The sequence below is a fragment of the Canis lupus genome, chromosome 7, assembly GCF_011100685.1.
Source record: "Canis lupus familiaris isolate Mischka breed German Shepherd chromosome 7, alternate assembly UU_Cfam_GSD_1.0, whole genome shotgun sequence".
Classification (NCBI taxonomy): Eukaryota; Metazoa; Chordata; class Mammalia; order Carnivora; family Canidae; genus Canis; species Canis lupus.
The window spans coordinates 34,383,857-34,410,085 of NC_049228.1; the positions used below are offsets into that span (position 1 = coordinate 34,383,857).

Sequence of the window (26,229 nt, forward strand, 5' to 3'; positions counted from 1 at the left end):
TCTTTTCCCATATGGAAAAGATATGGAAAAAGATATATATATATATATATATATATATATATATATATCCCCGTACCATTTGTCAGAAGGACAGTCCTTTGTCTGATATCTTTGTCATAAATCAGGTGTTACATATATGTGTGGACTCTGTGTTTTATTTCTTTAGCTTTTATGCTACTATCATCCTCTCTTGATTGTTATAGCTCTATGCCTGATAGACCACATACCACATCTTCCAACGTTATACTTTGTCCTCAAGAGTTTTTTATTTCTGGGGCGCCTGGGTGGTGTAGTCGGTTGAGCATCTGATTCTTGGTTTCGGCTCAAATCCTAATCTCAGGGTTGTGAGATCGAGACCTGAGTTAGGCAATTAGGCTCCACGCTCAGCACAGAGTCTCTTAAGATTCTCTCTCCTTCTTCTGCCCCTCTGCTCATGCTCACTCTCTCTCTCTCAAAAAATAAATAAATAAATAAAGAGTGCATCTTCTTTCTGTCTCTTTATATTTCCAAATACAATATAGAATCATTTTGTCAGACTCCAGAAAGCCCTTATGAGGCTTTGACTCAGTTTATCTTTAAGCTATAGGTCACTTAGGGGAGAAGACATCTTTATGGTATTATATCATCTAATCCTTTAAACTTATGGATCACTCTATTTACTTAGGTCACCTTTAATTTTTGTCTGTAACCTTTTACAATTTTCTGAGTAAAGGTCTTCATATCATTCAGTAGAATTATTTCTATATTAGTTATCTTTGATATTATCATAAATGACATAAATATTTTAAAATTTTCATTGCTGAGTCCTCCTTGGTGGGATGGGGCAGACACATGGTTTTTGTATTTTGGCCAACTCCTACTTTCTTTTGAGTAGGTATATTTTTTATCCTTTTACATTTTTTTTAAGATTTTATTTATTCATGAGAGACCCAGAGAGAGAGAGGCAGAGAGAGAACCAGGCTCCCCACAGGAAGCCTGATGTGGGACTTGATCCCAGTACTCCAGGATCATGCCCTGATCCAAAGGCAGACATTCAAACCACTGAGCCACCCAGGCACCCTATCCTTTTACTTTTAATAAATTTGTATCTTCATATTTAATCTGGGTCTCTTATAGCTGAGTTTTGCTTTCTTATTCAATCTAACAATATCTGCCTTTTAAATGCAATTATTTATGTACTTGAGTTTAAGTCCACTATCCTGCTATTTGGCTTCATTTTTTTCTGATCTTTTTTTCTCTTACCTCCCCCTCCTTTTTTTTTTTTTTTTTTTTTTTTTTGCCTCTTTTGAATCAGTTGAATATTTTTATGGTTCCATTTTGCCTTCTTTTACCAGTCTGAAAAAATTTTTAGCACCAGCATTCCCCCAATTGCTCAATTGCAGAAACTTAGGACTTTTTTTTTAAGATTTTATTTATTTATTCATAGAGACACAGAGAGAGAGAGAGAAAGGCAGAGACACCGGCAGAGGGAGAAGCAGGCTCCATGCAGAGAGCCTGACATGGGACTCCATCCAGAGTCTCCAGGATCACGCCCCGGGCTGTGGGCGGCGCTAAACCGCTGCACCACCGGGGCTGCCCTAGGATTATTTTTAATATATTTTTCTCCCCCATTATCTATTAAATTATAAAATTCTGTCAATTTTGGTCTTATATAGCTCCCTACTAAATTCTTTCTTTTCCTTCCTTACTGTTTGATTACGTTTATTCACGTGCCTATCTCTTCCCTCTGTAGTTGCAGTGCACTTCCTCATTGGTCTTCCCTTTTCCATACTTCAGAGTGACTTAAGGTTCAAATCTGATAAAGTTTTCAATGTTCACCCAGTGCCTCTACTACATGGAGATTACATGACTTGTCTGGGTAAAGGTCTTATATATTTAGTTTTCCATGGCCCATTCTCACCTGTCCCACCCATCTCTATCCACTCTTCCATCTAGCTTTTTATCTGTGGGGATATAGATCCACTCACTGGCCAGACATGTTTTCTCTAGCCTCTATGCCTTTTTCTCTATTGGAAGTTAATCCTTTAAGTATTAGTGCTTCTTCCATGAAGTCTTCTTTACTTCTCTTAAGCTGAATTACAAGTTCCTGCATCTCTGATTTCAGTTTACCTTCTATATACCTCCCTGGAGTGAATTATATATAATTGAAATTGTCCTCATGTTTTTCTTTTATTTTTTTTAAAGATTTTATTTATTTATTTATTTATTTATTTATTTATTTATTTATTTATTCATTCATTCATTCATTCATTCATTCATTCATGAGAGACACACACACACAGAGAGAGAGAGAGAGAGAGAGAGGCAGAGACACAGGCAGAGGGAGAAGCAGGCTCCATGCAGGGAGCCCGATGTAGGACTTGATCCCTGGTCTCCAGGATCAGGACCTGGACTGAAGGTGGCGCTAAACCGCTGAGCCACCGGGGCTGCCCTGTCCTCCTGTTTTTCTATTCCTTCTGAGAATATAAGCTCCTTGGGGTTAAAGTCATCTCCATCTTAGATACCCAATAAATATTTGCTGAATGAAAGAACAGGAGGATACTAGCAACTCTTGTAATTAGTATATCAGTTTGGTCTGTCATTTACTGTGATTTATAACTTTCCTTTTATCATTCATCCAGGACTCATTTAGTTTGTCAATACACAGCATTCACAGTGTGGGATCCTTGCCCTCATGGACCTTATAGGTTAAAATTGGTTTTTCCCAGAGTCACACTTTTAAAAGTAAGAACTGCTGTATGCATTTTTTAAAGAAATGGGGAGGGGCAGCAAATAACCATTTCATGACTAAGTAGTTCTTTGTGGGTATACACTCAATAAAAGTGAGTTACAGAAAGTGTTTCTGGAGAGGACACATTATTTTTCCTCTTGGGTAAAAGGAAGGAAATTGAGTTTAGTATTAGTAATTAAAATTTGCTAATAAAACACAGAGCATGGAGAAAAGGCACACTTTTTGTTTTCTTTTCTAAAGGAGAGGCTAAATCTTACTTATGAAGAAAAGACTGGTATCCTGGAATCTCAATTGAAGTTTTTAAGGTAAAGTATCATCATCCATTTAAAAATCATAGCAAAAGCATAATGATGGTAAAATATATTCGAATGTTTGCTGACATGCTAGGTTTACTCTATATAAGAATGACTTGATGACATTTTATGTTCAATATAAGAAATATCCTCAGGTATTAAAGGAACAGGAGCATAAAATTGTGAAGTCCCATCTCAGAGAACTGTGATCTGAATTATAAATTTTGTCCCTTTATCAGTTATGAAATATTTGTGTTTTCTCATGGAATTAAGAATCACTAGCTGCTCTGGTAGAAATTACGCCTTTAAAATAAAATACTTAAAATAAAGCATTGTGGTTTTCAAATTAGAAGCAAGTAGTTTTTTCTTTATAGGTATTTTTATCTAATTTTAAAAATTTTAACAATAATAGTTTGAGCATTTTTCTATATATTATGAATATGAGTATACTAGTCCCCTCTTTTCTGTAGGAAATACATTCAAAGACCCTCAGGAGATGCCTGAAACTGTGGATAGTACTGAACCCTATATATATATTGTTTTCCATGTACATACATATCTATGATAAAGTTTAATTTATAAGAGATTAGGCACAGTAAGAGACAAACAGCTAACTAATAATAGAATAGTTATAGCAATATACTGTATTAAGAGTTATGGAAAAAAAAGAGTTATGGGAATATGGTCTCTCAAAATAGCTTATTGTCCTGCATTGATGCTTGGGATGATATGAGATCTAAAATTCCCCGTGTAATGAGATAAAGTGAGGGGAATTACATACGCGTTGTGACATGGACGATTAGGCTGCCACTGACCTTCTGATCATCCATCAGAGGGGCGATCATCTGCTTCTGAACCTTGGTTGACCTCAGTAACTCAAATCATAGGAAGTGAAACTATGGGGGGGTACTTTTATATACACAGTAAGTTTTCAAGTATTTTTTGACTTTTTTAAAAGAAATCTCAATAAAACCTATATATTATAGATTAACGATTAGTATGTATTATGGGCAGAAAATGATATCAGGAGTTGATTTTGGGAGGTGTTAAAGCTTATTTTAAATAGTGACAATGAAATATTTTTCAATCAAACAAACTTTAAAATACTTTTTATAACTTTAATAAGTCTAATTTGAAATAAAATTTAAAATCTTCAGGCCACATATTATTTGAGACATAAGCACAGTAATGTTAAGAACCAGAACTCTTGGCTTTCATGCACACTATCATTTATTTTAATTTGCTTTTATGCACTTTATAACTTATCCTGATTAGTTTTAGGGTTTCTGCAGAGACTTTTATTTTTTCATGAAGAAACCTAGCATTTATAAAATGGCCTACTTTTTGCTTTCTTGCTTTTATTATATTTTGATTTACATTGGGTTTTGATTCTTCAGTTTTTAAAGTAATATATTTCTAGGTCACTGTGGTAATTTGACTTATTTTGTCTCATTCATAAGTCAAATGTGCCATTTTTAATTACATTAAAATACTACTTTAGAATGAACTAGACTTTGTTCCCTGCAGCTTCTATTTCTTTCTTTTTCCTTTAGTATAACTTAAGATTATTTGGAGTCATTTTCTTTAAGAAAGAGATAAAACCACCACTCTCAGAAACTCTGGCTTTCTGGTATTTATTTCTTTTTAATTTTTTTGGCATTTCAAATAATCACATCTGTCTGAGTGTTTTGAATTTGAAACTGACAGAAATAGTAATGGAGACCCTTTGATTTTGGAATGTGCTTCCAAAGTTCCTTTTACAAAGACTTTGAAAGTCAGACTTTTTCTACATGATATTTTAGAAAAAAAAACATATTATGCTGAAGATATCTTGGGCAAAGGGCAAAAACAGCTTTTTTTTCACCTCAGACTGTCATTAGATTAGCTTTTTTTTAACTTTTTTTTAAGATTTTATTTATTTATTCATAGAGATGCAGAAAGAGAGAGGCAGAGACACAGGCAGAGGGAGAAGCAGGCTCCATGCAGAGAACCTGACACGGGACTCGATTCTGGGACTCCAGGATCACACTCTGGGCCGCAGGCAGCACTAAACCGCTGTGCCACGGCCACTGGGGCTGCCCTAGATTAGCTTTTTTAACCCTTAGATTGCCTGCGGATCTTTCCTACCTCCTCAGTGCTGCCTGAAAGGCACCCCCCCACCTCCATTCCAGAGTGGAGGTATTGTGTGACTCGATTATTGGTTTCTCTTCTGTGATAGCTGGTTAGGAGAGCTATAGCTCCCTGAGTATAATAGAAACTGATTGAGCTGGAGATAAAATACATGCTTTCAGTAGTCCAAGTATTTAAGGGCTATTTTCTCCTTTGTAAACTAGGACGTTTTATTCACACACACACACACACACACACACACACACACACACAGTAGGAAAGGAATATCTGTGCAAGGAAGCTCAATTGTCCCAGTTGACTACCAAAGCTTTATGGAGAAAGGATGGGGGTGAAAATACAACCCATACATTGGTTGTTTTATCCTTAAAAGGTCAGCATGGAGAAGAACTCATCCAAGGATGATCTCCTATAATAAAACAAATAGACACACACACATAGACACACACATATATACACTTCTTCAACACTTTCTTTTAGCAAGCTGCTTATTTCCAGCTAATAGCTGCTACTTTATAAATCTCCATGGGCTGGTAAATTCTATATAGCTTCTTTCTAGAGGAAGAGAGCAGCCCACTTTCTTATGAAATAGCTCTTTATAGAACTTTGTGGTTAGAGAATTTTTTAAAGTTTTTTTTCTCCTGAGGAAGAATGAGCAATAATAAGTTACTTCTGGATAAAACTCATGAGCTTTATGTAATTTTCTAAGGGTTAACACTTGGAATAGGGCATTTCCCTCAATTCAAGGATGTTACATTGCCTCACTTCTTTTTTGAGAGAATTTATTTAGGATTTGTATTTGGAGTTTTATTCTTGATCAGTGGGTAATATAATGTAATGGAGATGGGATCCTTTGAACAGAGAGCCAGTTATCAAGAAGCAGACTAATCTGTGTTAAAATCTTACAAGAACTTGGGCTAATTATTTAATATATTCAAGTCTCATTTTATTCAAAGTGTCAATTAGGATAATCACACTTACGTTTTAGGGTTGTGGTAAGAATTAATTAGATATTGTATACAGAGCACCTCATAAGGTAAGCACCCATAAGTGATAGTAGCAGTTATCTCTGGGATAATACGTGAAAGTAATGTACCTAGTACTTGCTAGAACTTTCTTTCCCTTCTTTTCAGGAAAGACCTAGCTGAATATCAGAAAAATTGTGAAGATCTTAAAGAGCAACTAAAGCATAAAGAATCTCTTCTTGCTACTAATATTTCTAATCGAGTTGGTGGCCTTTGTTTGAAATGTGCTCAGCATGAAGCTGTTCTCTCCCAAACCCATAATAATGTTCATGTGCAGACCATTGAAAGACTGACTAAGTAAGTATGCTTCTCCACACGGAGGTTTTGCAACATGGAAAATTGTGTCTTTAAAGGAGCATTGTGCTCTTTCATCCCCATGCTGTCTCTTGTGGGATTGATGCTGAGCTTCAAATAAAATGGATTTTATTTTATTTCATTGGAGTTTTCTTAAAGACAGAACAGGTGAGTTCTGCCAGCTGTGTGTGACCAGGTCCTTGGGACAAGTAATTTTACCTCTCTTGGCCTCGGTCTCATCTTGAAGTGAGAGGATTGAAGTAAATAATCTTTTCAATTCTGCTCCTGTCTATGAGTCTATAATTGCAAATCCGGCACTTTTTGTAACAAAAGTGAATTTGAAAGGAATTCTTTTTTTCTTTTTTTAAGATTTTTTATTTATTTGAGAAAGAGGCAGAACACAAGAGTGTGCAAGCACTGGCAGATTAAGGGAGGCAAAGGCAGAGGGAGATGCAGGCTTCCCACTGAGCAGGGAGCCTGACTTGGGGCTTGATCCCAGAACTCTGGGATCCTGACCTGAGCTGAAGGCAGACGCTCAACTGAGCCACTCAGGTACCTCCTGGACTTCTCTTGTTTGGAGGAATAATACCTACATGTTGGGATTTTACTGGGACACTTAGCCTTGTGGCTAGAGCAAAATTGCCTGGGGATTCATTTTCTGGTTCTACTACTAACTGCCTATATAACCTCATGAAAGTTACTTAACTTCTCATACCTCAATTTCCCCATTTTAGAGATAGATGGAGATAGAAGTACCTAATAGTGTTATTTTGAGGGTTCTTTGAAAGAATACCTATACAGTGCTTAAAAGAGTTTCTGACAAATAATAAATGCCCCATAAATATTAAAACTCCTCTGTACCTCTCATACTCCAAAAGCAATCAAAATGTCTAGTAGCCATGGTTTCCATAAGTGACTAACCTTTTGGTTGTTACATAAAAACTGAAATTCTGGGGAACCCCTGGGTGGCGCAGCGGTTTAGTGCCTACCTTTGGCCCAGGGTGCGATCCTGGAGACCCGGGATCGAATCCCACATCGGGCTCCCGGTGCATGGAGCCTGCTTCTCCCTCTGCCTGTGTCTCTGCCTCTCTCTCTCTCTCTCTCTCTCTGTGACTATGATAAATAAATAAAAATTAAAAAAAAAAAAAACTGAAATTCTAGGATCCCTGGGTGGCTCAGTGGTTTAGCGCCTGCCTTCAGCCCAGGGTGTGATCGTGGAGACCCAGGACCGAGTCCCACATCGGGCTCCCTGCATGGAGCCTGCTTCTCCCTCTGCCTGTGTCTCTGCCTCTCTCTCTCTCTTTCTCTCTCTCTCTGTGTCTTTCATGAATAAATAAATAAATCTTTAAAAAAAAAACCTGAATTTCTCTAGTATGGACTAAAGAATAGTTTTTATAATCTGAGCTGATGGTCCTATTTTTTTGTTAAATATTATATTAAATTATTCTTATATTTTTAAATATATTATTAAATTATTGTTATTTATTTCACATAACTATAAAATTTAGTAAGTATATATTAAATATATTTTCAGATCCAACTACCGTGTGGCAAACATTTATTACATACCAAGGACTCGGCCAGGCAGTTTTTTTTTTTTTTTTAATATTTATTTATTTATTTATTCATGAGAGACAGAGAAAAAGGCAGAGACACAGGCAGAGGGAGAAGCAGGCTCCATGCAGGGAGCCCGACATGGGACTCGGTCCTGGGTCTCCAGGATCACGCCCTGGGCTGAAGGCAGGCGCTAAACCACTGAGCCACCTGGGCTGCCCTGCCAGGCAGTTTTTAAAAAAATAATCTTTTTTAGCATTTATGAGGTAAATATTATTACCCTCATTTTTGCAGCTAGGGAAACTGAGGCTCAGAGAAATTAAAAATTTACATGTTTACACTAGAAACAAAAAGAATAGAACCATACTTCACAAAAACAAATTCAAGATGGTTTAAAGACCCAGATATAATTCAGACTATGAAAGCATTAAAAGAAAATATAGGAAATTATCTTTATGGCTTCTGGGTAGGTCAAATCTTGAACATGGTATGGAAAATGAATGCCATAAAGGAAGAAATTTTACATTTAGCTTCATTAAAAAAGAAACTTATGATATAATGACGCAAATGAAATTAAAAGACTGGGGAAAATATTTGCATGTTGTATAACAAAAAAATGGTATATTATCTAAAGAACATCCTTTGAAACAAACACAAAGGACAAACTGTACAGTTGAAATGTGGATAAAGAATAGGAATTGGTGAGCAGGGGCACCTAGATGGCTCAGTCAGTTGAGTGTCTGTCTTTGGCTCAGGTCATGATCTCAGGGTCCTGGGATTGAGCCTGCCCATCAGGTTCCCTGCTCTGCAGGAAGTCTGTTGCTCACCTCTGCTGCTCCACCTGTTTGTGTGCTGTCTCCCTCCCTCTCTGTCAAATAAATAAATAATAAAATCTTAAAAAAAAAAAAAAAAAAAGAGGGGATCCCTGGGTGGCTCAGCGGTTTGGCACCTGCCTTTGGCCCAGGGCGCGATCCTGGAGACCCGGGATCGAGTCCCATGTCGGGCTCCCGGTGCATGGAGCCTGCTTCTCCCTCTGCCTGTGTCTCTGCCTCTCTCTCTCTCTATGTCTATCATAAATAAATGAATAAAATATTTTTTTTAAATTTTATTTATTTATGATAGGCACACAGTGAGAGAGAGAGGCAGAGACACAGGCAGAGGGAGAAGCAGGCTTCATGCACCGGGAGCCTGACGTGGGATTCGATCCTGGGTCTCCAGGATCGCGCCCTGGGCCAAAGGCAGGCGCTAAACCGCTGCGCCACCCAGGGATCCCGAATAAAATATTTTTTAAAAGGAATTGGTGAGCAATTAAATAGGGAGATGTCAATATAAGAGAAGGTATTCACTCTGTTATTATTCAGGGAAGTGCAGATTTTCAAAAAACCAACCCCTCAAATTGGTGAAAGTTAAAGAGATTGATAGTGACAATAATTGGGGAGCTGCGAGTGAGCCAGTATTTTCACACCCTACTTGTGGGAACTGTAAGTCAATAACTGCTTTTTCGGGTAATTTAGCATTATCCATTAATAGTTAAAGTATATTTCAAAATCTAACCCAAAGAACATATATATGTATGTATACGACGGAGTCATTCTAGGGAATGTTTTTGCAACATTATTTGTAATTGGTGGTGTGACATTGTGATATGTTAAGAAATACATATTTTGGTCTTCATCTTTAGTTCTTGGCACAGAGCTCCTAAACTATAATTTCCTAAATGATAAAAACAATAGAAATATCCTTTGTTATACTTGGTTTCTATTTCCTGCTCCTGAAATAGCTCTTGAACATCAAGGTGAAAGGAACATCTTTTGTTATTCTTAACAAGCTCCTCTGAGTAATGCCTGAGTTCACCTTAATTAGATGACTTTTGGAAACCCACTAAGGATGGGTATGGGGCTGGTTCCCAGGGCAATCAGCCATGTGATTAGAGCATTGGAACTTTCAGGCCCTCCTCCCTAATCTCTGTGGAGTGGGCAGGGACTGGAGATTGAGTTCAGTCACCAATGCCTAATGATTTTATCAATCATGCCTATAGAACCTCCATAAAAACCCTAAACAATGGAATTTGGAGGGCTTCTAGGTTGGTGAACATATCAAGAAGCTGGGAGGGTGGCATGCCCAGAGGTGGCACAGAAACTCCACCCCCCTTCCCACACACTTTGCTCTGTGCATCTCTTCCATTTAGCCGTTTGTGAATTGTGTCCTTTATAAAAGGGGAATAGTAAGTAAAGCACTTTCCTGAGTTCTGAGCTGTCAGCAAATTATCAAAACTGAGGTACGGGTCATGAGAGCCCTTGATTTCTGGCCAATTGTTCAGAAGTACAGGTGACAATCTGGGACTTGCAATTGGTACCTGAAGTGGGAGACAGTCTTGTGGGACTGAGCCTTAATCTGAGGGGTCTGTGCTAACTCCAGGAAATTAATGTCCCAATTGAGTGAATATCAACTGAGAATTGGAGAATAGCTTGGTGTTGAAAACACACATAAGGTGTCAGAAGTGTGAATACAGAAACTGTGGAGGAAAACAAGTATTTCTTTTAGGTGTGAACAACCTAAATATCCTTCAAAGGTTTAGATAAATTATGTTATGCACAGTAAAAGAAAAAAAGAATGAGGTAGATTTATGTGTACCAATGTGAGACTTAAGCTCCACAATGTATTGTTGAAGGAAAAAAATAAAAATGAAAAAGACACATCTGAAATGAAACTCATTTGTATTTTTATTTTTTAAAAAGGTCCATACCTGAACATACTATGTATTTTCTTCAGGTTCATACATAGGCATAGAAAAAGATTTTAAAAGATAAGCACCCAGTATTTAACAGTGATTGCCACTGAGTGGTGGAATATGGTACCAAAATCAAAGTATGTGTCAAATGGGTCTTTAGCTGTGTTGGTAATTATGTTTAGAAGGAGAATGTAATGAAAGGGGCAAAAAGCATATTCAAAGTCACATAGATGAAGAGATACAGAGTTTAACTAAATGGTCTGGTATAACTAAACCAACAAATAAAAGACAGGGTTTTTTTCCCCCTCTTGCCTTTCATATTATCCTTATAGTTCATGAGAGTAATATTTTAAGAGGAAACTACAATGTTTGCATTGATTTCAGGGCTGACAGTCATTTAGAAATTGGATTCTTATTTAGTTATCTATTCCTTTGTCTCCATCCTAAATTTTAGCTCTTAGTCTTTTAAAGTAAATATCAACCTTCTCTGTTCAGTTTTCTGCTTTGTCAGCATATCATGAACTCATGTTCTACTTTCATAACAGAGTATAGTGGAAGGCTCCTGATTTTATTGTCAATGAAACCTTTGTCTATAAGATTCCTTTGGCCTAAGCTGGTGTTCAGCTTCTTTCAACTTATTAATTCAGAATGCTGTATATTGAAAGTTATGCTGAGTTTGAAGGGTGGCCAGCACTTTTTAGGTCTGAATTTCTAGTTTTATGCATAATTAGAAGCCTAAACCCTCAGTGCCCTCTATCATAGAATTTCCTGCAGGATTCTAAGAGGGAATTAAAAAAAACTATATCCCAAATGTGATGCCTCAAAAGAGTGTCCCAGCCTTTGCTTGAAATGTGGCATTGTGACACGAGCTGTAAGTTCCTTTGTTGAACTTTTAGCATGGAATGTATTGAATATATGACAAGAGTAACTGGAGCACTTGAGAAGGACAGGATCAGGCAGACCACCAGTATGTTTGTGGCCTTGTGTTAGGAGAGTATACTTAACAACTGTTGATGACACTGGATATATTTTAAAAGTTGATTTGAAGGCCTTATAGTGTTTCTGAACTTCTGACTTACACTCAGGCCTCATTATGTCATAGGGTGGGTAAGAGCGACAGTAACCTCTCTTACGTAATGATCAAGCACCTTCAAATGATAATCAGGATGGAACTTTTATATTAGATCCTTTTCCGTAGCTCCTCATGCCTTGGAGAAGTTTCTGTGTACCGTTCAGAAAAGAGAAGTGATTACTACTGTACTCTCCTGGGACTTTAGACCAGCTTGTGAATTTCGAGTGGGTCTTGGCAATGTTGTGTGTAGTTGGCTTTGAAAAACTATGCAGGAACTTCCCAGAAATGAGGAACAAGGAAATGTTGTAGTCAGCCTCCTAGACTTGCTTTTAAAAGACAGGGATAGTACTTAACTAATTCTGCTTGAAACTGCTACTCACTGTGGAATAACCAGAATTTCAGGCATTTCTTAGGCACCTTATCTTTCAAGATGAAGCTCATGCATATATGTATATCATACCAGCTCTCTCTTTTCCTTATTTTATACATTTGACCCAGGGGTGCCCCAGTGGCTCAGTCAGTTAAGCATCTACTTTTGGTTTAGGTTATGATACTGGAGTCCTGGGATTGAGCCCCATGTCAGGCTCTCTACTTGTCCGGGAATCTGCTTCTCCCTCTCCCTCTGTCCTTCCCCCTGCTTGTTCTCCTCACCTCCCCTGCCCCCCCGCCACCAAATAAATAAATGGAAAAAAAAAAAAGATAGACATTTGACCCAGATTATTCAGGGACTTTCTCAGTGCTTGTTGCTCTGATTGTTGCACTAAATTCCTTAAGTACTCAATGCTCCTTATTAGCTGGTTCATCCCAGAACTTGCACGCACCTCCTTGCCTCCACTTCTGTGTTAGCTGCACTTCATGGATCATTTGATCATGGAATGTGACAGTGTTGATGCTGTCTTTCTTGCTCTGCTTCAGAAGACTCCTTGATGACACATGGTGTTCTTGAAGTACTCACAGACCTCTGGCCATTGCAGATGGTAATTTGGATAACTGCCACTTTGCAATCATATTGGTAGGTCATCTGTATTTGTACAGCTTCCCACTGGGAGAGGCATGCTCAGGCCTGGGCTCTGGGCTGGGCCTGTGAACTGGGAGCTCTGGAGCAGACCTGTAGCTGCCTGGATGGTTCTCCTCAATGGCTGGAATTGACTGCTTCCTGAAGGCCGGATGATGCAGAATGGCATGGGGCCAGAAGAGGGGGAGCTAAATCACAAAGGTGACCTCTAATTGAGACTGGAGGCAAAGCCTTGTAGGAAGACAGGCCAACATGCCCAGAGCTGGTTTGTTTTCAGGGCTTGCTTTTAGGAAGGGCTGACTGAGTTGAAATAAAGCAAAACAAAAATGTAGCGACTGAGTAGATATTCCTAAAATAGCAAGATGGCTTCCTGTACCTATAAGTATGTATGCAATTTAGGCATCTCTCTAGAGCCTCCCAGGTAGTCTGAAGGCCATCTTACAGCATGCAGTACATTTCTCTACTGGAAAATTGGGAGTGTGTCAGTCAGGTGGCCATACAGATTTTTAGTGTAATCATTTCATGGGCTCACTGTTGAATGATGAGCTTAATAAGACATCAGTATTTGGGGGTGTTTATCTTTGATGATTTTCTGTGGTCTGAACTTGATGAGTTGATTGTCTGAAAACCTTCCGACCAGAACAATTAAACTCTTTAGTCTCCAACTCTAGCTAGCCTAGTGACTTTTAAAATCTAGATCCTAGGATACTAGAACTAGAACTTTACCTCTTTTGATGCCCTTCTGTAGCAGAGTCACTACTCATTCATTGGGTCTTTTGTCCTCTGTTCCACTGATTATCTGCTACTGTGGCATATTCCTCTCTGTAAGAGGGCATACTGAAAAAAGATTAAATAATACTAAGTGTTAAATCTCCTGTAAGAAGCAAATTGGTTATATTTTGTTCCCTTTGTGATCTGTCTGCATACTATCAACACTGAGCTTTTCTGTTAATTCTTTTTAGTTGGAATTTTGGCTTAAGTTGAGGGCATGGCATCACAAACAGATCCAAGTATCACTGAGTGCTTTCTCAGTGGCTTTCACTTTGGCCTTCAAATAATCTGTTTTTTCTTACCTAGAATGATTTCACCTTGCTTTGATTCTTCTATTCTTTACATAACCATTGTGTTTGTATTTGATCAAAATAATTAACTCCCTTTTTTCATTTCCTTTAGAACAAAATAAGAGTAAATTATTTTTCTCAATTTAAAACAAACCAAGAAATTCTTAAATTAAGATCACTGTGCTCTCATGAATTTTATGATAGTTGAAGCAATTATTTTTCTTTTTTTAACAAAACAGGCTTTTATGAAACTGCTAATAATTGTAACTTTGTTCAGTATTGCATATTTCTTAAAATATGAGTGCTTTCCAAATACCACAAATAGTTTAAATTATTTTATCGTTAAGAAATTTTTTTTAATGGAATCACTGGTTAATTCTGAAAGCAACTCAAACTCAGAGATTATAACCTTTGAAATTATTATTCCTTAAGGGTTGCTAAACTTAAGAAGAAAAAATCAGAGCTGGCTCTTTCCTGATAGTTTAGAACTTGGCAAAAAAAAAAAAAAAAAAGGAAACTGCAAGCAGTTACTTGAACTGAATCTGAAACCACAGTTTAGAGCTTGAGCTCTTTAATAAAGCGTGGAATAGCAGGCAGAGCTGTCCAACTTACTTTTTTTTTTTTTTGCTTTGTGTGTATAGAAAGTTTCCCACCACATTTTTTCTTCGGTCTACTGGTCATTTTTATCCAGTGAATAAAACCCAAATATCCTAAAATCTTATACATGATTTATTTAACCCATGAGATTGACTCTTTGCTATTTTACACACCAAAGTGTTTTGGCATCTGGTTGCATCAATCCCCAAGAAATGATTAGCTCAGAGGACTTCTGAGAATTGCTGACAAGGGTGTGGGGCCAGGCAGTGATCGAAGCCAGCGGGATGAGATTTTGTTAAATCGTGAATGTTCTCTGCGTGACCAGGGTATTTGAGGGTTTCATCAGTCCTTCCCATTGAAAGAAGAAATGTGTTCATAAGTTGGTGAAAGATTTTAATTGAAAGGGAAGGGTGGAAAAGAGGGTTGTGGAGGAAAACAAACAGGAAAGAACCTATTTGTTCAGACAAACGAGAGGTGAGTCAGCAGTTTTGCTAGGACCTTAGTAGGCCCTGAATATATAAGTAAATATGTTCTCCTTTGACATACAGTCCCCACCTTCTCTGCCTTATTCCTTTTTCCCCTACCCCACCCCCCGCCCTTCAAATTTTTAAACTGACTTCCTCTTTTCTGGGCTTTAATCTGCAGCCTAGAGTGGGGCAGTCCTCCCCACAATAAGTTATTGTGCCCCACAGATGCAGTCCTGCCATGAATGCTCAGCCTTTCCTGGCTGCCCTGCCTGCCCCTGGCCAAGGGAGGACAGAGGGTCTTTCTCTGGGGGTGCTTTACAGAGTGCAGAGCCAGCCCACCCCACCCCGGCTCTCCTTCCACTACATGTTAATGCCTTGTTCTTCCTGACTTACGAATACAAGATCATCTGACCACTGCTTGTTTCGAATGTTCTTTTTGCGCTGACAGGGAAAGGGATGATTTAATGTCTGCGCTGGTTTCCGTCAGGAGCAGCTTGACAGATGTGCAGCAGAGAGAAGCCAATGCTTATGAGCAGGTGAAACAAGCCGTGCAAATGACGGAGGAGGCCAATTTTGAGAAAACCAAGGCAAGTCTCAAAAGACCAAAATAAAGCCACACCAGAATTGCCCTCTTTTCTTTTCCAATTATTTCTGTGGTTACTCTTCCATAACTAAACTCTTTTTTTCCAAACACGCAAAGTGAATCCCAATCTGTTAATGTTGACTTTGCAAAATTAAACAGATTTACTGGTAGAATTCTTATTCCTCTGCAAATCTCCTTGTTCTGTCACTAGTCAGAGAATATAGCACAATGTGGGAGAGTGCTTGGAGAGACCTGCCTGCTTAATCTTCTCATTTGCTGATCAAGTTTGAATGCTGTGAAGACCATAACACCATTTGTACATTTTCATGTATGACCACTGACAAATGCTTTTCCCTTGTGCATGGGAAATTTTGAGGACATGCAACACGCCACAGTTAATAAATAATATATGTGTATTGAATAGCATCTCTGGCTAGGAATGGGTCTGGATCCACAGATGCTAAATCAAACACATTGAATGATAGTGACAGTAATAGTTACCACTTCATGATCAAGCAGTGTTGTAAGCACTTTAAGTCATAGGAGGCTATTGTTGACTCACTGCTGTCTTTGGGGAGCTACACCTCAGTGCACTGAAGCTGCTGTGTGTTTTCCACAGACACACTAGCCACACTCCAAGTAGCTAGTGATCACTGTATTGGGCAGTGCACATATAGAACATTTCCAGCATCACAGAGAGAGTTCCTTTGCATAGCTTTGGTCTAAGCCCTACATTAGCATCAGTATTTTATTAAGGTATGAAGCACTTCACCTCTGTATTCAGCTCCTCAGTCACTCCTTTGTCCATGGTCTCTATCCAGTACATCCCTGGCTCTTCCCAGACCATTGACCATCATAGCTTCCATTACTAACACCCTGGTGCCTTTGTAACTTACGTCCATTCTGACCAAACTCCCTAACAGGCTTTGTCTCCTTAAATATTCCTAGTTGTTCATTTGTACTGAACTCTAGCAGTCTCTTGATGATACCATGACCCTCAAGCCCTTTGCCACTCATTCCTTTCATCTGGCTGTGATGAGGCCTCTTTGAAATCATCATTGTCTCTCCTCTCCCTAATTTTAATCAGTATAAACTCAATCTAGATGTTACTATTTGACACTTTTTTTTAAAAAAACAAAACAAAACAAAACCTCCTCCATTTTACTACTTGAGTTTATAAAATAGTTGTTAGCTATAGGACACTTTTTAAGAGTGTTAGCATCTGGCCCTGTCTTTGTCTGCTCAGGCTGCTATAACAAAAATACCATAGCCTGACTACCTTCAACAGCACACATTTATTTCTCACAGTTCTGGGGTCTGGAGAGTCCAGGATCAAGGTGCCAGCAGATCTGGTGTCTAGAGAGGGTTTGCTTCCTGGTTCATGGATAGCTGTCTTCTTGCTGTGTGGCCTCACAAGGCCAAGGGGGTGAGGGAGCTCTCTGGGACCTCTTTTATTAAGGCCACTACCCTATTCATGCAGGCTTCCTCCTAAGGACCTAATCAGCTTCCAAAAGCCAGACATCCTAATACCATCATGTTGGAGGTGAGGTTTCAACACATGAATTTTGGAGGGTCGCAAACCTTCAGTCCACAGCACCCTCTACCTTCCTCCTTTGATTATCCTGAAAGGTTTCTAATCTATCTTGTTAATACACACAACACCATAGTCCCAACATACTTCGGCTTGCTTGCCTCTAACATTTTCCCTGTTCTATAGTGACTGTCACCTGAACTGATGTGTCCATGGCATCTCCAACTCTGCATCTGCTCCCTTTGACCAGTGCCTCTCTGCCTCCCTGTCCCCATTAAACATACTCAATGTCCCCATTCCTGCCTCTGCTGCTTCAGTCGCCTCTCCTATCTTATATTATCTATTGTCTCTAGGCTGGTCTTTTTCCCCTTCCATTTATTTATTTTAGTATTTTTTTTTTAAGATTTATTTATCTGAGAGAGAAAGAATACAAATGGGAGGGCCAGAATCTCAAGGAGACTCCCTGCTAAGAGCTGAGCCTGACCAACCCTAAGACCCAAGTTGAAATAAAGAATTGGACCCTTAACCAACTGTGCCACCCAGGCACCGCCCCCCCCATTTAAATATGAATTTTACATCCCCAACTGAACTCATTACATTTGCTCCCCTAATGCTACTGTGTTCTGTATGCCTTGAATGGCAACTCTGTCTACTACCATGCCCTGACCAGAAACCTGGTTGTCATCCTCTCTTTCATGCTTGACTTCCAGCCAATCACTAAGTATAAATCTTAGTTTCTGAACTCTTCTTGACTTCTTTTCTCACTGTCACCTTTCTTGTTCAGGATACCATAATCTATGGATTTGTGAATTACAACATCCTCTTCCTTCACCCTGTTCCCTACACTGCAGCCAGAAGTGACCTTTCTTCAAGGCAGATTTGATCCTGTGAGTCTTTGATTTCTGATCTGTCTGGGATTGCCCACTATTTCAGGACAGTCTTTAAGCCCTTTGGCATTACTTCTGAGGTCTGTCGTGTGCTTCCTGATTACTCTCTTCCAACAGACTCAGCCAGTGTCAGCTTGAAAGGGCAGTCGACTTTAGGGGTTGGTCAGGGTATATTAGTTAGCAAACCTTGAATCAGCTCTCCAGCCACACCATTCACCGACTACATGACCTAGGACAACTTACTTCATTCCCTGAACCATAGTTGTTCCTCATCTGTAAAATGGAAATAATATCTGACTCAGAGGACTGCATCCTAAAATGCGTATCTGTTACCTTGTAGATCTCTGGCACAATGTATTTCCTCAACAGTGGTGCCACTGATGCTCCTGGCTATTATTCCCCGTTTATGCACTGTTATTTTTACCCCCTAGATTTTTATACACACCATGTAAATTCTTCTCCACTCCCTACCTAGATATCTTCTCCATCTCTAGAGAGGTCTTCTGCTGTCTATAGAAAATCTCTAGTTTGATGTTCCTCTTATGTGCCTTCATAGCAGGATTTCTCAACCTTAGCACTATTGACATTTTGGACTGCATAACTCTTTGTTTTAGAGGTTGTCCTGCCTGCACATCATAGGATATTTAGCAGTATTCCTGGCCTCTATTCACTAAATGCCAGTAGCATACCTCCTCTTCCCCAAGTTCTGACGACCAGAAATATCTCCATACATTGCTAAAGGTTCCCACAGATATGTGCTCATGCATGCATGTGTGTATGTGCGTATGCATGCATAATTGCTCCCAGCTAAGAACTACTTCCCATTATGTACAGCACTCATCAAAGTATATTATTATGCCTTATTTGTCTTTATCTTTAATTAAACTTTATTCTTATATATTTATTTAGAGAGTCTACACATGTGGGGATGAGGGGCAGAGGGAGGAAGAATCCCAAGCAGGCTTTATACTCAGCACAGAGCCTGCACAGGACTCGATCTCATGACCTTGGATCATGACCTGAGCTGAAATCAAGAGTCAGACACTTAACCGACTGAATCACCCCAGCACCCCTTCCATTAAACTTTAAAATCTCTGACAGGAATGCATCTTGATCACTAGTAACTCTTTAGCATCTTGCGTACTGCTTGGTATGTAATAGGTTCTCAGAAAATATCCACTAAGTAAGGGAATTGTAATCTGTTTTCAGTAACACTCTAAAATCTTTTTATTCTTATCTTCCCAGTTTATCCCCACTGCCAGTACCCAGCAGAGGCTCAATCACACATTTTTTTCCTTTCGCTGCTTTCAGCCTATCAATTGTTGGTTGAAGAAGGCCACAGAATGAATTCCACAGGAGAGTGATACTGGTCACCTTCAGTGATTTTAAGTACTATTGAGCAGTTCTCTTCTTTGCAGTTGACCACTTTCTGTATGGTAGGCAGAAATACAAATTCCATCCTCCCCTCTGTCATTCCCATCCTATCTCCAGCCATAATTCTTGTTCAAACAAAAAACAGGCAGCCTTTACTTGATCAGCTTCCACTCTATTGACTAACTTCTCATCACCACATCACCCACAGACCTTTCAAAATGAGTGTCCACTGTTGCAGCTTTCTGTTCACTTCTGAACACACTGCAGTCAGGCTGGTGACAAAGTAATCTGACTTCCTGCTGCTGAATTGCTCACTTAATGGTCACCAGTCACTTCCTGATTACTAAGCCCAGTGACCTCATCTCCATCTTCATTTGACTCCCAACTCTGCAGTCTTGGAAGTTATTGGGTGTCCTATCATAACATGTCATCTTTCCCCCTTGATATATCTGACATTTACTCCTGTGGGTCTTTTTATTGCTCGTCTACTCTTCTCCATCTCTCTTCACTTGTTTTCCACAGGCCTTCAACTCAGGCATTACTTGGTCAGTAGTTCCTAGTCTTCCACTGCATTGTCCTAATTTCCAGGAATTTGTTTCTCCTGCCATGTCTAAAACATTCCCTTCATTTGAACACCCCTGCCTTGTACCTTTAGCTCTAATGGCTCTCTTGAGCACCACACCTACATTTCTTGCCGTATATGTATGACATTCTGTTGGCATCTGAAAATCTATGTGACCAAGTTTCTACTCCTCTCTATTTTCCTTTCCACCTCTCCTCCTTCTACTATTGTCTGTGTTTTCTTTCTCAGATAATGGCATCCTCATCTTACCAGCAGCCCTGGCTCAGAGCCTTTAAAATATCTTGGCCCCTCCCCATCCCATACTCTCAACATCCAATCAGTTGCCAAACCCTCACTGTCTTTGGGACTTTGGAGTTCCATCCTAAGCTATGCCCACCCTTTCCATCCTGGTTCAAGTCTATGCAGACAATTGCAGTAGACTTCTGTTGGTCTTGCTCAAGCCTCTTCCAGTTCCAGGGTATCTTTCCTATTGCTACCAAAGTCCTCCTCAATTGTAACTCTCCCTGTCTGGTAACTCCTCTCTTGCAGTAGAATAAAAGCATGATCTTCCAGATCTTTTACAATGTGGCCACCCTAACTTTTCTACCCATATTTTTCACTATACTCTTTCATACGACCTGGGCTGTTTCCTGAATGTGACTTACAAAGTCAGGAATGTGACCTTCCTGAATGTGACCATGAATTTGCTCATGTTATAATTTATAGCACTGTATTGATGTATATCTATTCAACCTTGGGGCTCAATCCAGGTGGCAATTTTCCTCAAAGTTTTCCCCAGCTCTTTCTTGTTTGAATTAATCTCTTTTTCCTCCATATTCCAAATGAGCTGTTTATAATTTTGGTAGCTGTTTAATTTTGGTAGCTGTTTACATAGCTCTCACCACCGAAAGACCTTAAAAGGCAGGTCTCTGGCATTTACCATTGTATTCCTCTTGTGTCCATTTACATATTAATTGTACAATGTTTGTTGAATTGAATCAAAGTCAATTGTTAGCTTTAACTATGAATATGAATTTTTATAATTAGTGCTTTTAAAAATTTAACAGTTGACAAAAGAAGCTATTGTGTATTGTGAATCTAAAGCATTTTTCCTTGAATTACTAATACAAGAACTGATTTCTATGCAGTCTACAAAATACAATACACATCTACTAGTGTTTATCTCAGGTATGTTAAAATATAATAGGAATTTTGCTTTCTGAAAGTAAAACATAAAATGGCATCCATATTTTAATTTTGAAACAAACTACTTGATTGTTGAGCTGATGAATTGTGTACTTTGTTCTTAACATTTTCTTGACATTTGTTGCCATCTAGTGTTCCAGTTTGCATATTGCATGCTAAGTAAGGGCACAGAAGGAATTATTTCATGTTCTATATTAACACTGATGATGGCAGTGAAGACACCTGAGGATTTTATTTATTTATTTATTTATTTATTTGTTTATTTATTTATTTGAGAGAGAGTAAGCATGAATGGGGGAGGGGCAGAGGGAGAAGCAGATTCCCCGCTGAGAAGGGAGCCCAATATGGAGCTTGAACCCTGACCCCGGCAGAAAGCAGATGCTTAATCCACTGAGCCAGCCAAGCACCTCACTTGGAAATTTTATAAGCAAATAAGTCTATAACACAGGGAACCTGTAGTGCTGTGCATAGTTCATCTGTGGAACCACCCTGGCTCAGATCTCTCTGCTCTGCCACTTAGTAGGTCTGTGATCCTGGGCAAGTTACTTAATGTCTCAGAGCTGCACAGTTTCCTTAGCTGAGTAGTAAGAACTACTTAAAATTTAGCAAGACTGTTAAATATGTTAATCAATGGAAGCCATTTAGCAAAGTATCTGGCTCATGGTGAGTGGTCAATAAATTGTTTTGGTTTTCTTTGAAAATTGCAAGCCATTACAACCAGGGGTAATTTTAAAAGAGTGGGAAAAAAAATATCCTCAGAAGAAATGAAGAAGAAAAGTAGAGGTTTTGCAGTGATGCTTTGGTGAAGCTACAGAGATGAAAAGGTTTAGTAGGCCTCAGATCTGCTTGCTTCTATTTGAAGGGAAATTGTTGGCTTTCACATGAAGTTATCATGAGCTTATCTATAATGAGATAACACTCCAAGGGAAGATTTTTAAAAAAAGAAAACAAAAACCTGAGAGGTTGAATAAATGTCCCCAACCCTTTTTCTTTTCCTTTCCAAATTATTTTTCTTATACTACACCAGAATCAAAAAGATGAAAATTTAGAAACCTAAACTTAAAAAGATCAAAACAATTGATCATTTGATTGCAAGCACAGGCAGAGAATATAATGCCTTTTTTTTTTGACAGAGATTGAGCAAGTAGGGTGAAGGGGTGGGTGAGTTGGGAGGGGGCAGAAGGAGAGGGAGAGAGAATCTTAAGCAAGCTTTATGCTCAGCGGGGAGCCCACCATGGGGCTTGAACTCAGGACCCAGAGATCATGACTTAAGTCAAAATTGACACTTAACTGACTGAGCTTCCCGGCTGCTCCATTGCTTCTTGATATGTACATTATCTGCCACAAAAAAAATAATAGACATCTTGAAAAGGGGAGACAGTTTTTTATCAAAGAAGAGTTTATAAATTAAAAAATCAATAGTTGTTATTGTTCATAAGTTAAATGCTTAAAACATATTGATGATCATTTTAGTTTTGTGGGCTATAGTTCATAAAAATGAAAATACTTTTGCAAGTTTTTATTTTAAATTTTAAATATTTTAAAATTAATTGAATTTTAAATTTAATTTTTGAAGTGTGAATTTTGTTGTTTTTCATGAGTCTTTAATTATTGGGTTGTGACTAGTTCGATTACAAAGATTTCTAGAAACCTAACCCTCACACTTGGGAAGGACTTTCATAGGTCGTAAAATAGGTTTCCTATTTTAAAAAGTTGAGCTGACTAGATACAAATTTGTTTCAGAAAACATTTTGACCCCATTAAAATAGTAACCCATACTCAGTTTAATAGAACCAAAGAGGGGAATATCAAGTCCAATAAATTATGTTTTGAAAACTGTGTTAATGTGGCCAGCATAGAATAACCACAAATAAAGAAACTTCCCAGAAAAGATCCCTTGACAATTGAGTTGACTGGGTGGGGGGAATAGTGTAATTCATTTAACTCCCCAAGAGCTACAGCCTTTTGCCCCAAAACAGGGCTGTGCTCAGGGAAAGAAAGAAGCTACCCCCTTGGGAGCCACTGGGAGAAATGGCAGCTACAGACCCCAAATCCACTTGGTCCCCTCTGAAGATCTATCAGTTAGCTGTAACCGACCACTTACTGACCTCGCTTGTGAGAATTCAGTTATTATGCCTTTATGGAATGGGTAGATGAGCAGAATCAGGGAGTCCTGGATCAGCTGGGATTCTGGACGCTGGGAGAGGGAGCCCTGGAATGAAAAGGTAAAGCTTTAATGCAAAGAGTGTATAAATACTTTTTTAGTTTGCTATGATCTTCTAATATGTGAGGTCCATGGTAAGAGAGATATCTCTAGAAAGATTAAATCACTTTTCTAAATTCAAGTGTTATTGATCCTCAATATTTTCTTCATTGGGACCAGGCATATATATTAAAATCAAGAGAAAAGTTCTGCCTTCATACTTCCTTATCATCACCACTATGTGGTGGCCAGTCCAAATAGGGAGAAGGCTTCAGCAATGGTGTTGAATGATTTACAACTTCTTGCTTTTGTGCTTTGTACTTTTTGTTTATATCATCTTACCTTGGCATTAGACCTCTTATCCTATCAGGATCATTTACTGGTCCTTGTTCCCAAACTAATTGAATTCTTGGAATTGATTCTTTGGTTGATCTTCATGTCAGCCTGATATTTAGATCTTCAGCCATCCCTTCCACTGCTTCTGTGCTGGATTAATGTTGACTCTTGAGTTTTTGTGCAATGAAAAAAGCTTCTGATTGGAAATATTGGTTTATCATCAATAATCATTTTGTTATTTCATGCTACTGGTATTGGATCAGTGAAAGTTATAAACACTTTTATTAGGTTCATATAAAATATTTCTCACAACAGCAATTGTGTTCTGAAATACAAAAATCTAAAATTCATAATATATCAAATTCCAAGGGCTTAAATTATAGAAAAACTATGCTTTTTCATTTCTTTTACAATCTAATGGAAAATTTTATTTTCCAGACCTTCTCGACTAAGATCATACTTGGGACTGAGTCCTGGGAGAATCAATTGTCAGTCACTATATGTGCTTGTCAATTAACCTGAGACAATTGAGTTTTACCCTTATATTTTCTGCCTAGGAGTGCAGAAACTTCCCAGAAGAATTTGAAAGAGATTAGGGTTTAATGCTTTCCAGATGAAGAGAAACAAATTCACATACCCTAGATTATTTATTGTCTGTGTTTATTATCACTTTCACAGAGGGAAGCATAGCTATGTATAAAACTTGCAGTGCTTACTGAGACCACTTCCTCACCATGAACAACAAATGTAGCTATCACATATAGAACTCAATACACACTTACACAGTTCATAGGTCATATGAGACTTGCTTCCTTGGGTTTCCAATTCAGAGTAACATAGTGGTTGAATGAGGTGAATATTGTATAAGAGCCACTGGAATAAGGTTAAGAAACAATAGAATGGTTCAGATTCTCTAGGTCGAGTACCTTACCTGTATTGGTTTTTTTTTTTTTTTTAATTGAGATTTTGAAGTAAGTTAATTATTGGGTATTTTACATGAAGATACTGTGAATGTAGTTAAAAGGAAGTTAGAAAGTTTTTACTTCTAGAAATTCAGAATGGGAAATCAAGACTAAAAAACAATTGTAAACTTGCAAATTACGAGCAGTGAAAGATGGCACTTCTCATTTTATGAAACTAGATAGTAAATGTTTTGAGTCTTTCTTTATTGAAACTTTTTTTTTAAGATTTTCTTTTCTTTTTTTAAGATTTTATTTATTCCTGAGACACACACAGAGAGAGAGAGAGAGAGAGAGAGAGAGAGAGAGAGGCAGAGACAAAGGCAGAGGGAGAAGCAGGCTCCATGCAGGGAGCCTGATGTGGGACTTAATCCCAGGACTCCAGGATCATGCCCTGGGCCAAAGGCAGGCGCTAAACCGCCCAGCCACCCAGGGATCCCCCGAAACTTTTTATTATTACCTGATTTTTACTTTAGTTATGTTTATAAGGAGAGTGAACTAAATCTTATCTTACTGTATTTAAGGAAACTTGATCATTTGATAGTCAAAAATAGATTCCTGTATATAATAACTAATGCATCTCATTTTAAATTTTGAAGGATTTTACTAATTTTTAACAATGATCAAATGAAAAGTCAGCTAAATTGAATACTTACCTATTTCATTTAGTATAAACATGACATTTAATTGAAAAATATTAGGACATTTGATTTTTCTGATGCTCTTTTGCAAAATTTGGACCCATCTGTGGCTTCATCAGCGTCCATTAACCATTTTCTTACTGCTTAGTTAATTCGGACTTAATTGTGAAAATTGAAATAGGTGAATAAATGTTAACATGTGAATTGTGGTTTAGATCTGTAATTGATATTGACAAACATAAAATTATTCTAATGGGCTTTACAGTGGGTTGTGATGATTTTAAATAAAACTAAAGCTTGATTGTCTCATTGCCCTCTTATTTTTTCAAATTCTAACGTCCCATTTCCTCTGTCTTACTCTGGCAGGCTTTAATCCAGTGTGAACAGTTGAAGAATGAACTGGAGAGGCAGACGGAAAGACTTGAAAAAGAACTCACGGCTCAGCAAGAGAAAAGGGCCTCTGAGAAAGAGATGATGAGAAAGGAAATAACAAAAGAAAGGGAGGACATGGGATCAAAGGTACTTGGGATTCAATTTGTTCCTTGCTGTGGCAGAGATGTTTGTGGTGATGTCACTGATGATGCTGTGGACTGCAACTCTTAAATTGAACACTCAATTTTAAAAACCCCTTAGTAGTCAATTGCTTATAATTCAGAGTTCATAAAAATTTTCCATTTTTCCATGTTTTGTCATATTCTCAGACCTCTTCAAATAAAATAATCTGTTCGATTCCATGGTAGGAAGTTGTGAAATTATACATTAATCCCGCCATTCTGTTTGATGCCCTCTCTCATGTTTGTCATAGAAAAGCAGGTGCTCTGTGGATATCCAGATTTTATTTCAACCTGGTCTAAATCCAGGAGAGATGACTCCCCACCGTATCCCCCACTCTCGAATTAGACTTGCAGAAAATGAAACACATGTAGGAAACCAAGTAACCAAAAAAAGTAATTATATACACCATACAAAGTAGGTTCTGA

General features: G+C 38.3%; 1 protein-coding gene and 1 long non-coding RNA gene across 19 annotated transcripts in view; one reads left to right on the top strand and one right to left on the bottom strand.

Moving 5' to 3' along the window:
• SDCCAG8 (SHH signaling and ciliogenesis regulator SDCCAG8) overlaps positions 1–26,229 on the top strand; it is a 236,206-nt gene that overhangs the window by 42,892 nt on the left and 167,085 nt on the right. For all 13 annotated transcript variants that reach the window (XM_038542720.1, XM_038542719.1, XM_038542723.1 and 10 more), the window contains 4 exons: positions 2,972–3,036; positions 6,285–6,473; positions 15,416–15,554; positions 25,616–25,768. In XM_038542720.1, coding sequence (XP_038398648.1) covers positions 2,972–3,036; positions 6,285–6,473; positions 15,416–15,554; positions 25,616–25,768 — 546 coding nt within the window. The remainder of the gene's footprint in view (positions 1–2,971; positions 3,037–6,284; positions 6,474–15,415; positions 15,555–25,615; positions 25,769–26,229) is intronic.
• The window catches only part of LOC106559039, a 32,819-nt gene that overhangs the window by 3,586 nt on the left and 3,004 nt on the right, over positions 1–26,229 (bottom strand). For 3 of the 6 annotated variants that reach the window (XR_005362206.1, XR_005362207.1, XR_005362208.1), the window contains exons 2-4: positions 23,219–23,322; positions 22,402–22,448; positions 13,569–13,679 (exon numbers count right to left, since the gene is read on the bottom strand). This is a non-coding gene — a long non-coding RNA (uncharacterized LOC106559039). Of the gene's footprint in view, positions 1–7,535; positions 7,584–12,544; positions 13,143–13,568; positions 13,680–22,401; positions 22,449–23,218; positions 23,323–26,229 lie in introns of those variants that run through there. The other 3 variants (XR_005362210.1, XR_005362209.1, XR_005362205.1) reach the window with 3 other exon arrangements.